At 39.1% G+C, this 15,962-nt stretch overlaps 1 protein-coding gene across 3 annotated transcripts; it reads right to left on the bottom strand.

Annotated features, from left to right (window-relative positions):
* Positions 1 to 583: 583 nt before the first annotated feature.
* On the bottom strand, positions 584 to 9,440 carry KPNA2 (karyopherin subunit alpha 2). Of its 3 annotated transcripts, none has more exons than XM_074224768.1 (11): positions 9,184 to 9,440; positions 7,859 to 7,947; positions 7,567 to 7,704; positions 6,434 to 6,522; positions 5,913 to 6,181; positions 5,471 to 5,565; positions 2,706 to 2,969; positions 2,199 to 2,432; positions 1,832 to 2,014; positions 1,587 to 1,736; positions 584 to 914 (listed from the first exon to the last, which is right to left on the bottom strand). In XM_074224768.1, exons 1-11 carry the CDS (start codon positions 9,395 to 9,397, stop codon positions 825 to 827), a joined length of 1,815 nt encoding a protein of 604 aa, XP_074080869.1. In that variant the 5' UTR covers positions 9,398 to 9,440; the 3' UTR covers positions 584 to 824. The 3 variants fall into 3 exon arrangements, with proteins under 3 accessions (XP_074080869.1, XP_074080870.1, XP_074080868.1); XM_074224769.1 differs by having other exon boundaries at positions 9,232 to 9,440; XM_074224767.1 differs by lacking the exon at positions 9,184 to 9,440 and adding an exon at positions 8,750 to 9,085.
* Positions 9,441 to 15,962: the final 6,522 nt, after the last annotated feature.

The following is a 15,962-nucleotide window of genomic DNA, read 5'->3' as shown; positions in this document are numbered from 1 at the left end:
AAAAGATTATTTGTACTAGAGTGATGGTTGAAGAATGACATGGAGGCAAAAGGATAGCAGTTTAAACTAAGAGTGTTAACAGATTATGAGATAACAAGGAAGGAAATCTAGGGATAAGAAAAAGTTAAAAATGAAGTTTAGAATGTCAGATAAGTTTCTCACATCAGAAATTGTTTATTTACTAAGGTACAATAATCAGAATAGAAACACAAACATCTTCCACTGAAGTTTAAAATCATGTTTAGTTGACAGACTAAAGAATAAAATTCAGGCTCCTCTAATATCTACATTAAGTTGGGTTAGTGTGGTCAACCAGGACTAGGGATAATGATAGCTGTGAGCTAGAAGACAAACAGTCTGGTTTTAAAGTTGTCTGGAATGGACCAGCCACAAAAATCACTCTTATTTTCAGTCAAATCAACTACATTCTTCAGGTTACAAACTCCATTTATGGAGTAAATAACTGCATATAAAAATCAGAGATCCCTAGAAAAGAATCACCATTTGGAATAGAAATCTTCCACTTTTCTTGGACTAAAAGATAGCACCCATTTTAAAATATGATAAATTAGGCAGGCTGAGGTAAGGCAAAGTGTGGAATTAAGTTTTTATTTACAGGACACTGCAAGACAGGAAATTCCACATAGAAATAAGAACCCTACTGAGGATAGAGGTTTCATACAGTATGTACACAGTTCAAACTGTTCAAGTATGCATTAGTGCTACATTAAGTCACATTCAAAAAAAGATCTTAGTGGAGAGACAGTAAGACAAAATTATACCAAGTATAAGGCATACAAAAACTTAGGTTTGACTGAGAAAAGCTAAAAGTTAAAAGTCCCAGGTGTGCCATCTTGAATCTGGAAGGTATAGCCATCAGAGGTAGATTCTGGTACAACATTTTGATCTTCTTCCTAGAAGCAGGTGATAACAAAAAAGTGTTTAATGTTTATAGACAAGAAGCCTTAACCAGTCTACTGTGGATGCCTATCATACATATGCATCTATAACTTATCCAGGTTACCTCTACCAATAGGAAGATAAAAGGTCATAGTTGTCCCACACTTCTCTTTAATTTATGTAATTTTAAAGAGAAAATTAATTTTATATTTAACTCATAATTCTTCTCAACTGAACCATACACTAAATAATTAAAACAGAAGAAACCAAGTAGGAACCCAGAGGAGTTAGGGCAATTTCAGTAATCTATTCTAAATCCAACCTTCTGTTTCCACATAATGAAATTCTGTTCAGAGAAAGACTGAGTTACTCTTAAACCACTATCAATTCTGTATGAAAAGAGTTAAACTCTTGAGGTTCTAGCATATTGGTTAAATAAATAAGAAAACAACAGTGTGATATGCTAGCTAGCAAACCATCTTTAGAATCAGTAAGACTTTCTGTTCAAGTGCTAGCTACAAGCTGAAGTGTCACAGTTAAGTTAAAATAAACTATAGTTTCCTTCCCAGGAGTGTAGCACACTGAAATACTAGATCTCCCATTAATTTAATGTTAAACACATTAAAAAATTAACATGCAATATTTATTCAATTGATAAACTGGTTTCTTTTTCACCTAATACTCACCTCTGCAGAGAAATACTTTTCAATTAAGTTTGAAGATGCCTTATATACCGTTTCATTTTCATGGGACTGAAGTGCTTCAATTCTGTCTAGTCCTCCACATTCTTCAATTAGAATACACAGTTTTTCAGTTTCATTTAGTTTTTCAGCAGCCTAGGATCCCAAAGACCATAGATTAATTATACTTGCTGAAACCAATTATACAAACTTGGCATTCACAAACAGTAAAATTGTGAACTACAACATACCAGAAAAATATTTGAAATGGCATCCAAAATAACCAGGACAATTTTACTGTCTTTTGCAGATAAGAGGTTGATTAAGGGTTCCAGAATTCCATTTTGGACAAGATATACAATCTGTTCAATTGTTCCACCACTTGTATAGTTTGTGACAGCCCATACAGCTTCTTTCTGCGATTTAAAGTCTCCCTGTTCAACGTACAAAAATATTAAATTGCTACTTATACTATTAAAGGATGGGTTAATGTCAATTCATTACTGATGTAGTTATACTGAGTGGTTAACAATATACTTTCTAAAATGATTCACCAATATAAAATTATCACTCAAGAGTTAACATGGGACATACAAACATTTCTTCAGATTTAGATACCTTTGACAGAATTCCAACCAAGTAAGGAACTAGTCCATGATTCACAACTTGCTGTATTTGGTCCTGGCGGCCAGCCGTGATGTTTGACATGGTCCATGCAGCCTCCTTTTGAATATTGGTTTTGGGGTGAGTAAGCAGGCTAGGAAAAACAGCAAGAGCTCCAGAATCTATTACAATCTGAGTTTGTTCATCTGTCCCAGTGACAATGTTTCCTATAGCCCGTAAGGAAGGAGTCTGGAAAAAGGAAGTTTATGAAATCAAAACAATGACTATCAATAGAACCATGAGAAACTTTACATTCCCCTTATTTAAGTTTGTGATGTTTTTCAGCATGTACATCTGAAACATTTAAAATTATGTACTGAATTATACAATATAAAGCAAATAAACAGCACAAATTAGACATCCAAGTTTGAGAAAATGCCAGCAAATTTAGCTGTAAACAATGGAAAGCTAATTTGTCATTCCACTGTATAATCACTGTAATGCAAAAGATAAAATTCTTACCACTATAGGCAATTCACCAGATCCTAAAAGTTTCACTAGCTGTGGGACAACTCCAGTTTTTACAACTACTTCAATCCTGTCATTTGAGCCATCTGTGAGGTAGGAAATTGCCCAACAGGTATCTGCCAAAACTTCTGGATCATCATGATGTAAAAGGCGAACTAAGGTAGGAAGAATTTGCTCAATAGCTTCTATTGGGGGTGCAGGATTCTTGTTCCGACAAAGATTTGAGAGTGTCCAGGTAAGATTTCTTAAGTAACCACACTGAAAAAAGGAAAACAGAAATTTAAAAATTGGTCCAATTCATATGCCCAAAGGGCAACAAACATGTGCATACCCTTTGATCCAGCAATACCACTACTGAAAAAAATAAAAAATACCACTACTGGGGGTCCGGTCCATACCCTGAAGAGATGATGAAAAATGGTAAAAACATCACTTATGCAAAAATATTCATAGCAGCCCTGTTGATGGTGGCAAAGAACTGGAAATAAGTGAATGTCCTACAATTGGGGAACGAACAGCTTAACAAACTGGTATGTGTCATGGAACACTATTGTTCTATTAGAAACCAGGAGGGATGGGAATTCAGGGAAGCCTGGAAGAATTTGCATGAACTGATGACGAGTGAAATGAGCAGAACCAGAAAAACACTGTACACGCTCACTGCAACATGGGGGTGAAGATCAACTTTGGATTTGCTCATTCTATCAGTCAACAATCAGGGACAATTTTGAACTATCTGCAATGGAGAACATCTGTATCCAGAGAGAGTTGTGGAGTTTGAAGACCAAATGCTATTACCCTCAATTTCAGAAAGAAAAAAAACCCAGTAGTTTACATACTTTTGCTATCTCTTATACTTTAGTTTTCTTCCTTAATTGAGATATGCTTTCTCTCCCATCACATTCAACTGAGATCAATGTATACCCATAGAAACAATGTAAAGAAGACTAACAGACTACCTTGGGGGGGGGGGGGGGAAGAGAAGAGAAGCAAGAATAGGGGGAAAATTGCAAAACTCAAAATAAATAAAATCTTTCTAAAAGAAAATCAGTCCAATTCAGACAATTAAGCTCTTAATACATACAAAATAATTGGACTAAATGAATGGGGGAGACCTAAAGGTTGTCACATTTTTATTTCTCTAAAATTAGTTTCTTTCTAATTCTAGATATTTTATGCATTAAAAACCTTGTTCTGAGAAGTTCATGGGCTTCATAAAACTGTCAACTTGACTATAACCTATCAGACTTCAAAGACTTCAAAACAAAATAGGGGTACAGGCAAAGCCATTCTCAAGTAAGTGAACAGAAAATTAAGGAGATAATGACACTTGAAAGATCAGGGACAAAACAAAATAAACTTGGAAGTTAAAGCTGGTTAAGAATTATAATGCTTGGAACGGTTAGGTGACATGGTGACATGTAGTAAAGCACTGGCTCTGAAGTCAGGAGGTACCCGAGTTCAAATAAGGCCTCAGACACTTAATCACCTAGCTGTGTGACCTTGGGTAAGTCACTTAACCCCATTTGCCTTGCAAAAAAGTTATAATGCTTCTGGGGCAGAGCCAAGATGGCAACAAGAGTGGATGTGTCTTAGGTGCTCTCCTAAGTCTTCGAAACTAAGGACTCAACTAAATTTGAGAGACAGAACCCACAGAGGGATCCAGTGAAGCAGTTCTCCCTACTCAAGGTAACCTGGAAAAGAACAGAAAGGCTCTGCTCTTAAGAACTTCAGCCTCCCAGAGGCAGCCCAGGGCACTGGGAGCAGCACAGGGCGCTCACAGCAGTGGGGTAATTTCCTGACCTTCACCCCGGGGAGCACTGGGCACAAATTGGGGAAACAGCGGGGGACCTCTGCCAGAGCAAGCACATGAAGCCCAGCCCTCAGAGCACACAGCTCAGATCCAGGCAACAAGCAAGAGCCCCCAGGGCATGAGCCCATTGAACCTAGGGAGGGGAGTAAAGAGAGAGACTGCAGAGCTCTGCCCCTGGAACAGGACCCTGGGGCTCTGACCACATTCAGACCTTGATTGCAGTCTAGGCCCCCCACAGAACAGCAGGGTCCAGTATCCCCACCTCAGGCCCGTGGCAGAGGGGAACACATAAGGTCATTCACAGACCAGGAGGGAAGACAGAGCCTCACACACCGAGATCCCTTGCGGGATTGTCCCAAAAGCTCAGGAAGCACCCCAAAAACAGGCTTAGGCTGGGAAAATGAGCAAGCAGAGAAAAAACGAGGAACACCATTGAGAAATATTTTGTATATGAGCCCAAGAAGGATCAAAATACTCAGTCTGAAGATGAGGAAGCACAAGCTCCTGCATCTAAAGACTCCAAGAAGAAAAACAGAAATTGGGCTCAGGCTATGACAGAGCTCAAAAAAGACTTTGAAAATCAAATGAGGGAAAGTTAGAAGAAAAACTGGGAAAAGAAATGAGAGAGATGCAGGAAAAACATGAAAATGAAGTCAGCAGCTTAGTCAAGGAAATTCAAAAAAATGCTGAAGAAAATAGCATGCTAAAAACCAGCTTAGGTCAAATGGACAAAGCAATTCAAAAAGTTATGGAGGAGAAGAATGCTTTAAAAAGCAAAATTGGCCAGATGGAAAAAGATAAGAAAACTGACCAAATCCTTCAGCCAAAGAATAGAACCTCAGGGAGATTGAATTTATGAGAAATCAGGACAATACTTCAAAACCAAAAGAATGAAAAATTAGATGAATTATAATGCTTCATTAGCTAAAGAAAATGGCTTACTTACAGCTAAAGAAGATATATCCGGAACTGCAAGCAGAGCTAAAAGAGGATCTATTGCACCATACTTGATAACCAAGTCTCTGTAGGCTGAACCATCACCTGGAAAAAACAAATTTCAACTATCACTTGCTGGAGTAATTAAAAACTGAAGGACCAATAAGTCTTCTTCATAACTGATTTATAATGTCCATGTTATCATGTCAAAAATATCATCTAGTTTTTTAAAAAACCCATTTAAATCCATTAAAGGTTGGTTGGTTTTAAACTACCATGAAAATTCTCCTTCAATCTGATATACGATGGAAATGGATTGTTTTTTGAACAAGGTCACAGTAATTCTTTAATAGTTTCAGGGACTTTTTAAAGCTTAAACTGTCAATCGTTCTACCCAAATACTGTTTGCTGTTACATAAACCAAACCAAAAACAGTTCCATTATTTACATACCTGCAATGTTTCCCAGAGCCCACACTGCCTGTTCACTGATGTGAGCCTGGGGAGAGGCCAATAGGGCAATGAACGCAGGTATGGCCCCTCCATCCACCACAGCCTTGGTTTGGTCTGATGTTCCAGAAGCAATATTAGTGAGTGCCCAAGCAGATTCAAACTGAATAGGATTACAATCTGTCCTCCCCAAGAAGCCTACAAGCTTTGGAATCATACCAGCCTCAATTATTTGGTCTATGGGAGGCTGTTTTTCCCTAGAAAGTAATTTCCTAAAAAGTAGGGAAAAAAATAAGCATTACAAACAATCTCATATGCAGTTTATGATTCTAAAACTTTTTAAAATAAAAGAAAAAGCACGATCTACTAACAGACAATAAAAACTAAAAAACTCTTCAGGAGATCGAGGGTTTACAATGAATCCAAAATTAGACCTTCACCAACATTACTTGATTTGATAGTATTACATTTTAATGATATTAATAATTTTCAGTTCTTTCCTCCCACTAACAAAAATGACTTACCTAGCAGCTTGGGTAGCCTGAAGCTGAACCTCCAGATTACTACTATTAATACCTTTGACAATTTCTTCAACTGACCAAAGTGCAGAGCCCTTCAGAGAGAGAAAACAATTTAACTTCCATCAAAGTAGAGATAGTCAAATGAGCGCAAAGGAAAAAAGCTCATCAAGATTAAACAAGGTTATTCCAAAAGATTGTAGATGACATTACTAATACTTACCTATATTTCAAACATGGGTACACTGATTTAGTGACACCTATGGTGTCCTTTTAAAAATCTTTAACCCATTTATTTTTAGTTGTTCACAATAGCTAGTATTTTTCCAGTTTTTTAACTATTAAAGACAATTAAGATGCATTCTTAACTTCCTAGACCCATTCACAACACCACAAATTTCCATGTTTAACTAGAGTAAAGTTATCAGTGAATTGTATTTTATTCCAACTTGTTATTTTAAAACTCTGAACTTCTCCTGAGGTCATTCTTCTGAACTTACTATTGGGGAATCATCTTTTTATACCAGCCTTGATCAAAGATTGAGTCTCTTCCATTCTGAATTGGCTTCTTTCAATCAATGTTATTTATTCACTCTTAGCCACAGCTTGCTAACATTTTAATCTGGTTGCACTATTATGTTTGTCTGTTCCCATTTTTGAGATACTGCTTTCCTCAAAATGACTAAAATTTTTTCCCCAGGGTTTTGTGATCATCATGTGTATATTATATAATTACATGCAACTAGTTGTAGCTCACTTCAAAGTCTATTCCATGGTGCTTGCCCTAACTACAATAAAACATGTATACTATGGAACAGTAATAATGAACTCAAGAGGAAATTATGACCATCAATCTAACAACTTTTGGATGGCATAAAGAAGAGTACAAAAGATAGAAAACAAGTAATAAGAAATATTTTAATTTCATAAGGGTCTTTTGTGGCCAAGCTTGCAGGTCAATGGAAATAACAGAGAACAATATGAGCTTTTTAAAAACGCTTAAAGATTAGCTATTTAAAGGACTGGGAACACTATAGATAGACCAGGTGGGTGGCCATACCACCCAACTGCTGCCTATGACACCCAAAAGACAAAAGCACCTAGAATTAGTGTGGAAACTGTTAAGGGAGAGAATTTACCTGGTTGTTTCTATTTTCCTGCAAAGGAGAAGTAGCATCATCAGGAAAAGTGCTGACATTTCTTCTTTTCAGCATCTGGTCATCTTTTTTAGCTTTCCTCAGTTCGACATTCACTTCAATACGCCGGCGTCTCATTTCCTTAAGTAAAATAAAATCAGAGATGATTTTTAAGTCTTATAACCAACTTAAGTTATCTGTAAGACAAATTTAGATTCCCTGTATTCTTTTCAGTAACCCCTCCCCCCCATTTCCCAGAACTATCTAAAAAATTAACAAGATTAAAGCTACTCACGGTGCTGTCTTTCCCTTTGTTCTTAAACCTATTAAGCCGGGCAGCTGTTGAATTAGCATTTTCATTGGTGGACATGGTTGTGTTCAACACTGGGAGAAAAACAAGAGTAGGAAACAAAAAGTTTCAATGTTTTGTTAAAAAAAAACCCTGTGAGTTGATTGTGTTAAACAGTAATGATAATCTCCAACCACAGGAAAAAAAAAACAGTACTAACAGACCTGCGAAAAGTAGCATATTATAGGTATATAAAATGTTTTCGTTTTTTGTACTTGTATTTTCTATGCCTAGCACATAGTCGGTGCTTATCAAACAACTGTGTATTATTTAAGAGTAACCATAGCATAATTGGTAAACTATAAAACATTAAACTAAGAAATATTCCAGCTGACAATAATCTCTTAAACAGTTTATTTAGGTCATTGTCTAGCACACAGGATCCTCTTAATAGTTCTTAATCAACTGACAGCCCTTACCTGGCCAGTCTGTCCATTAAAGTGTCCTCTACCTCAAAAATACTACCCTCATCTCCTTCAACTCCTAACATGGTGGAATGCTAGAAAGGCTTTACGACAATTGTTTCCTCTTAAGCTAGGTGCCACTCGGCTTTTCACAACAATCGCACGAGAACAAGGCGCTGCCGACAAAGCCCAGTCTGTTCTCGCAGCGGGCAGGCTGAACGAGACCGTACCACCCGGCTCGGAGGGTACCCAGGAGCGGAAGGGGCACTGTTCGCTTCTCCTGCCGGGGTGGGCGCAGCCGCGGGGTGGGCACCGGCCCGCCACCCCCGGTTACGGGCGGCGGGCAGCAGCGGGGGCAGGCGAGCCGCGGGGCTCCCTTCCGGCAGGCGGGGCTCTCGGCCCCGGGCCCACGCCCGGCCGGGCCCCGGCTCACCTGCAGGCCGGGCGGCGGAGGGAAGGGGAGCGTCGGGCGCCATTCCCGCGCCGGCCGCCAGCGAGCGGCCCGGGCCCCCGCCTCCTCGGGGCGACCCGGGCCGGCGGGGGGCGGGGGGCCGCCTGGGGGGCCTCACGGGTCCCACACGTCGAGCGGGGGCCGGGCCGCGGGAGCCCACTCCGGCGGCGCCGCCGCGCCTCATCCCTGCCCACAAATGCAGCCCCGCGCGCTCCCACGCCCCTCCGCGGCGGCGGCCCGTGCGTGGGGGCGGTTGGACGCTCGGCCGCCCCCGGCCGGCTTCCACGGCGCGGCTCCGCGGCTCCGGGTCCGAGGCCGCCGCCCCCCGCATGCGGCCCTCGCCCCGACCGGGCCCTGCCCCGCGAGGCCCGGCCGGCAACAGGCGCTCCCCGGCCTCCCGCGGCCCCGGAACCAACCGTTTCCGGCGAGCCGGGTCCGCGCTGTCGCCGGGGGAGACAACTCACGTTGCTGGAGGTGGCCGGACCCCGAAGGGGAAGCGGGAGGAGGTGCGGCTGCGTCACGCTCAGGCTTCCAGCAGCCACGACAGCTCGGCCCCGAAAGCGCTGTGGCGCGTGAGGCCCTCCGGCGCGATTTAAATTTCCCGGCGGCCCGGGGCTCCGATTGGCTCATTCGAGCCCAAGCAACGCTGCCATTGGCGGGTTTGAAAAACACGGGGTTGGGTGGTCCCAAGATGGAGCCGGCGGAGGGAGTAGAGCGAGCGGGCGAGCGGGGGAGCGGCCGGGGGTGGAGTTCTCGTGAGATGCGGGAAGAGCAAAACCTGCGGACCGCCCCACAATGCCTCGCGGCCACGCCGGCTAATCCGAGCTTTTGTGTTCTTCCTGCGTGCCCGTGGGTGGGCGGCCTTAATTCTTAATTTGGGAGATCTGCGGGGCCTGTCTGGCCAGAGTTAGTAAATTACTGCTGCGGGGATACAAAGGAAACGTCTTTACAATAATCCCTGCGGGCAACTCGGATAAATGGCTGGTCATTGTCCACGTGTTTGCTGCAGGGAGGCTTAGATTGTATGCCAGCTGGAACTTTTGAAAGAAAATCCGCTACGTGTAGTTTTTTTGGGGGGGGAGGGCTGTGTTGCAGGAGTCCTCCAACTTTTTTTTTATTTTTAACTTTTTCCTTTAAATTCTCAAGGACCCCAAAGAGTTTTTGATGTAATATTGACATGCACCATGTTAGAAATTAAGTTTTAAAATGTTTAATCCATTCGAAAATAAACACTGACAAATAGCAACTTTTAAAATGAGAAGTATTTTCCCAGCCATAGTTTGAAAAAAAGTGGCAATGTTCTACACAATGTAGCAAATCTCTTTATTATCTGGTTTAATTAAACGACAGGATTCTCATCTGCTTTTACTTTCTATCTGTTACATTATATTGATTTGTTTGAAGTTCGTGGAAAATAAATCTTCACCTAAGTAGTTGGTAAAGGGAGGAGTACTTTAATAGCCAAATATCTTAGTATTATGAAGGGATCTCTTAAAGAAACTTGGAGACATAATGACCACACTTTGAAAACTGTTGTCTCTAGAAAGTCTGCCTAGAAAGCAGGACTTAACCTCTCAGTGTTCTAGGTACTTCTAAGAATACAAGTTGTGACATTAGTAGGACTTTACTTTCCAAGAGTTCCCTCCACTAATGCAGGGGACTCACCTGTATAACACAAATTAAATCCAAACCAAATGCTATTTATATGAACAGTATTATTTGCATAGACGACTTATTGTGCCTTAATTTTCAAACCAATGAAGGTGATGAAATTACTTAAGAGACCAGTTCTCACACAGCTGTTCTTGGATCTTAAGTCAAGCTTTGTCATTTACCACCCCTGTGAACACTTGAAAAAGGTCACAATTATTGACAAATTTCATTGTCTGAATTTTTGCCAAATCATTGCCCAGAAAATTTTTGACCATACTTATACCTCAGATTCTAGAGACCTACTGCATTAATAAGGGAAAAGGAAAAAACATTTATTAATTGCCAGTATCTTATCTGATCCTCCCAATAACCCTTGAAGTTAAGTATTATCCCCATTTTACAGCTGAGAGTGAGGCAGACAGATGTTGAATATTCCAATCTTTTGATTAAGTTCTGGTATTTGTGGTATGGAATAATTGTTATCTATCTGATCAGATCTAAATTTTAAGGATTTTGTTAAGATTTTATCATTCTTGTATTAAGCTGTTATTTTATGTGATCATATTTAATTTTTTCTTTGGCCTTACTGTTTGCCAAAAAAAAGATTGTAAAACTGGCTAGCAATATGACAAAAATTATGTTTGGATATGAGATGTAAATGTAAATTTTGGTAAAATCATAAAGAAATTAGAAAAACAAGGAAGAATTGCCTTTCAGAGCTATGCACAATGGAAGAGTTCTCATGACTAAACAAGCAATAGAAAAGATTACAGAAGATAAAATGGACAATTTTGATTATATAAAAGTTTGGTACAAACAAAACCAATATATTTAAAATTAAGAGAAACATAAAAGAAAAAAATTTGCAGCATATTTCTCTGATGAAAATCTCAAATCCCAAGATATATTGAGGAATTGATAAGAATCTTTAAAACTAAGAGCCATGTGTCAAGAAAAGTGGTCAAAAGATGAATAGGCAATTTTAAATGTAAGAAATCCAAGCTATCAACAACCATATATCTATATCTCTTTATCACTAAAATTATAGAAATAGTAATTAAAGAAATAGGTTTCATAACCAGCAGACTGGCAAAGATGAAAAAAAAAGGATAATGACAAATAGGGACAGCCTTTTGAAAAATAGGCACATGACTACACTTTTGGTGTAAATATGAACTGGTTCAAGCATTCTAGAAAGCAATTTGGAACTATGCCCCAAAAGTTATTGCCCCTTGACCCACTACTAGAGCAATACCTCAAAGAAATCAGAGGAAAAGAACCTAAATATGTAAAAAATATATCAGCTCTTTTCAAAGTGGTGAGACTGTTAAACTCAGGGACTGTCTTATTGGATAAGCAAATAGATAAGCAAATTGTTGTAGAATATAAAATATAACTACATCATAAGTAATAAAAGAAAGTTTCAGAGGAAACTAGGGAGACCTCTATGAAGTGTCACAGAGTGAGCAAACCTAAGAGATCAATTTGTAAAATAACATTGTAAAGAAAGACAACAATGAAAGCCTAATTTTGAAAGACTTTAGAATCATAATCAAAACCAAAATAACCAGGATTCCAGAAAACTAAGGAAAAAAAGGACACATTTTAGAAGAGAGGTTACGAACCTAAAATACATAGAAAAAATACATTTTTGAAGCATGGCCAAAATAGAAAAGTGCTGAATTGTTAATTCTTATGATGAGAGTTTTGTTTGTTTAATGAAAGGTGGTGATTGTTAGTGACAAGAATATATTAAAAATTCAAGTGAAAATTATTTGAAAAAAAGTTATTTCTTTCATAAAATCCTGGAGAGTGCATGGCAAATCTGTGATTTGCTTTACATACTAATGACATGGAATTATTGTTTTCTGGATTTATGTCTTAAACATTGCTGACTCCATCATAATTATCATCAGTATTTATTTATTTTTCCATTCGTATTTCCTAAATTATAACTTGGTACAAGGATCAGGGACTGCGATCTCCCATATTCTTTAATGGAGTGGTCAAGCTTTGTCTGGTCCTAATTTTGTTTTCCTGGGTTCCTTCTGCTGGCTTCTACTTTTAATCTGTACTCAGAGTCCAGTAGGATTCAATGGTCTAAGAACTCTTTAGTTGACTACCCCCTCCTCAGGGTCCTGGATGATTTTCTTTCCTCCTTAAGGATCTTGTAATCAGTGTTCTGGATTGTCTTTATCCCAGTTTCCTGTCTAATACTTGAAACCTTATTTCATTTTTCTTGTACCTTCTTCCAGCCAAGAATACTTCTATACCTTTCTTATTTCCCCAGGTAATATTCGGTCTTGAATGCAGCTTGGTTGTCAATTAGATGGCTTCTCTTCTAACTAAGGGGTAGATGACTATTCTTGGGAAAAAAAATCCAAATTTTAAAATCTATGAAATTCATTTATACCATCTTCTCTCATCTTTGCTTTTGTCATCCACAGCTCCTTAGGTCATTCTTTCAAATTTCTGATTTTTTTTGTATCCCCAGAATTTATGACTAGCACATAGCAAGAAAATGCTTGTCATTTGATTGATTGCTTCTCAATAGTTTTATTATCCGACCTGAAGTCTCCACTTCAGTCTCTGCCATTTCATCCACACAAAACTTTACCTATCTGATCATTCCATCTCAGTCTTCTCTGCCACGTTTCCACCTCATTTTGAGGATTCCCCAAACCTCTGACCTAGGCTCCCTTTTTTTCTTTATACCTTCAATGTTTTTATCACCTCCCCAGAGTTCACTTATATGCAGATGACTCCTAGATTTTTACATCCTGCTTCTTTTTTCCCTAAACTTTATTGTCTTCTGGACCCAATTGTTTGCATTATTGTCTTCTTGATTTGACTGTCAGCTTCTTGAGGGCAGGGACTATTTTTGCTTTTCTTTGTAGCCCCAGTGCTTAGCACAGTATGGTATCCAGTAAGCACTTAATACATGTTTATTTTCCTGCCTTCTCCTTCCTAAGGCATTCAGGATAAGGCCTGAATCTCTGGTCTTAAGGGAGATGTTTGGATCAGCACAGGCTACTACTGCTGCCTGTCTGAAGGGTGTTTGTGTGGTGAAATCATACAAGATCTGACTCTTCCCTCAATTTTCTTGGAAGAATGATCACCCATATCCTTTCACTTAATTTCTTTTTTTAAAAATGTACTTATTTGGTTTTTGCAAGGCAGTAGGGTTAAGTGACTTGGCCAAGGTCACACAGGCAAGCAATTATTAAGTATCTGAGGCCAGCTTTGAACTCAGGTCCTCCTGATTCCAGCATTGGTGCTCTATCCACTAGGTCACTTACTAGGCCACTTAGTTGCCCCCTTTCCACTTACTTTCATATCCTAAAGCTCTTTCCCAGACCCTTCTTTTCTCAAAATGATTTATTACCTGGTGACCTCATCAGATTGTAATCGATATATACAGATGATTCCTAAATATATATGTCTAGCTCTAATTTGTCTTTTAATTTCCAATTTTACATCTCCAATTGCCTATTAGACTTTGTTTTAACTGAATGTTTCATTAATATCTTAAACTAAGTAATACATTCAAATAGAAATTTCCTATCCAAATCTACCCTCTTCCAAATTTTCCTGTTTCAGGGACACCAGATTCAATTCACTCAAATCTAATCCAATCTTTGACATTCTCTTTTCCCATTTATTTACTTTATATTTCCACTGTTAGTAAGTTTTGTCAATTCTACTTCCACAAGAACTCTCATTTTCCCTTTCTCTCTATTCACACGGTCAGCTCCAGATCCTCTTCATCTCTTGCTTGGAGTAGTGAACTTGCAGATTTCTCATCTCTCCAATCTATCCTTTACACACTGGCCAAAATGAAATTCCTAGGGGCAGCTAGGTGGTACAGTGGATAGAACACTGGAGTTCAAATCTGGCCTCAGACACTTAGTAATTATCTAGCTGTGTGGCCTTGGGCAAGTCACTTTAACCCTATTGCCTTGCAAAATAAATAAATTAATTTAATTTAATTAAAAAAACCAAAAACAAAATGAAATTCCTAAAGTATAGATCTGAGTAGGTTACTCCCTTGTTCAACTCAACTCCCCTCTTACTTCTGGGATCAAACATAGTTTTTTCCTGCTGTGGAAAGTCCTCTTTAACTTGACTCCAGCCTCTCTTAAAAACCTTACCTCCTTTTTTTTCTGTTCCTCACACACACTCCAATTTTCTGTTCCTCACAAGTCAACCTCCATGACTAGAAGTTACTCCTTATTCATCTTCACTCATATATTCTTAGAATCCCTAACTTACCTCAATCACTACCTCCTTAATGAAGTCTTTCTTGATCTCTCAACTAATACATATTTTGTACACACAGAAATTGCTCCATTTTTGTTTTTGTGCCTGGTCAAATCTATATGATAGAAATAATAAGACACAGTAAGACATCAATAGTAGTTCTTTGTTTTAATGATCCAGTTTGCTACATATATGCTTAATCTTAACAGATTACTGTACAAATCAATCATGTACACAGTCTTAACTACAGAGTGAGCCTCCACTATTTGAGTGGAATGCCTTCTCCAATTGATTTAGGGAGAACAGTGACATCTGGATTTGGAGTCACATAACTTGTATTTGAATCCTACTTCTTTTCCTTTCTACCTGGGTCACTCTCTGGGCCTCAGTTTCCTCATCTGAAAATTTGATCTCTGAGGTCCCTTCAAACATGAAATCTGATACTCTCATCTTTTGGGAGAAATTTAGAGGATTTATGTAATGGACAGCTAAAATTCAATAAAAAATATAACGAGATTTCTCTCATTCTGAATCCAAATTCAGTAAAAACTTTGGAAAGCTATTATGAACTGTTGCAGAGTGAAATAAACAGAATTAGGAAAACAATTTACCTGATGACTATAATAAACAGAACAAAACCAAATGATGTTTTATTATAATTGTCAAGAAGAGTTAAGAAATGCACCTAGCTTCTCTCCTTGCAAAGATGGGGGGGGGGGGACTATGGAATATTGTATGCACTGTCATATTATGAATATGTTGCTTCTGCTGCACCTCTTTTACTTTTTTTATATCATGATTAAATTTCTGGGGAAAGACAGGGATAGACATTCTTGGAAATGAACATGTCATCAATGTGAAAGAATGATTGAATGAATGAAAATCATGTTAAGGCACTAGATATACAAATACAGAAGTGTGAAGGTCACTGTCCTCATAGCACTTCCATTGTATAATTGGGGGAAACAATACTGGTGGAGTCAGTCACGGAAGAGTTTGGGTCTGGGAAACCTCAAGGATTCTCAGAAAAGGCATAAGGTAATGGGTTGTCACATCTTTTCCAGTAGCAGAAGCAATATTATTGATTTGATTACTGTCTCCAGAGGAAAAAGTTGGAAGGGTTCTTTGTGTGGGGGGGGGGGGGGATGGAGGAAGGAGGCAGCAGAGCAGAAAGCAAGATGACTGAGATTAAGTGTTAAGTGCCAGGGACACTGGTTTTGTCGAGCATGGCTCGTGAAACATGGTGGGAGGCGGCTAAATATGATGGATCTGTTAAATGTGC

This window comes from Macrotis lagotis, chromosome 2 (assembly GCF_037893015.1).
Source record: "Macrotis lagotis isolate mMagLag1 chromosome 2, bilby.v1.9.chrom.fasta, whole genome shotgun sequence".
NCBI classification, from domain to species: Eukaryota; Metazoa; Chordata; class Mammalia; order Peramelemorphia; family Peramelidae; genus Macrotis; species Macrotis lagotis.
Note: the sequence above shows the minus strand (reverse complement) of the source record. Positions and strands in the feature narration are given on the sequence as shown.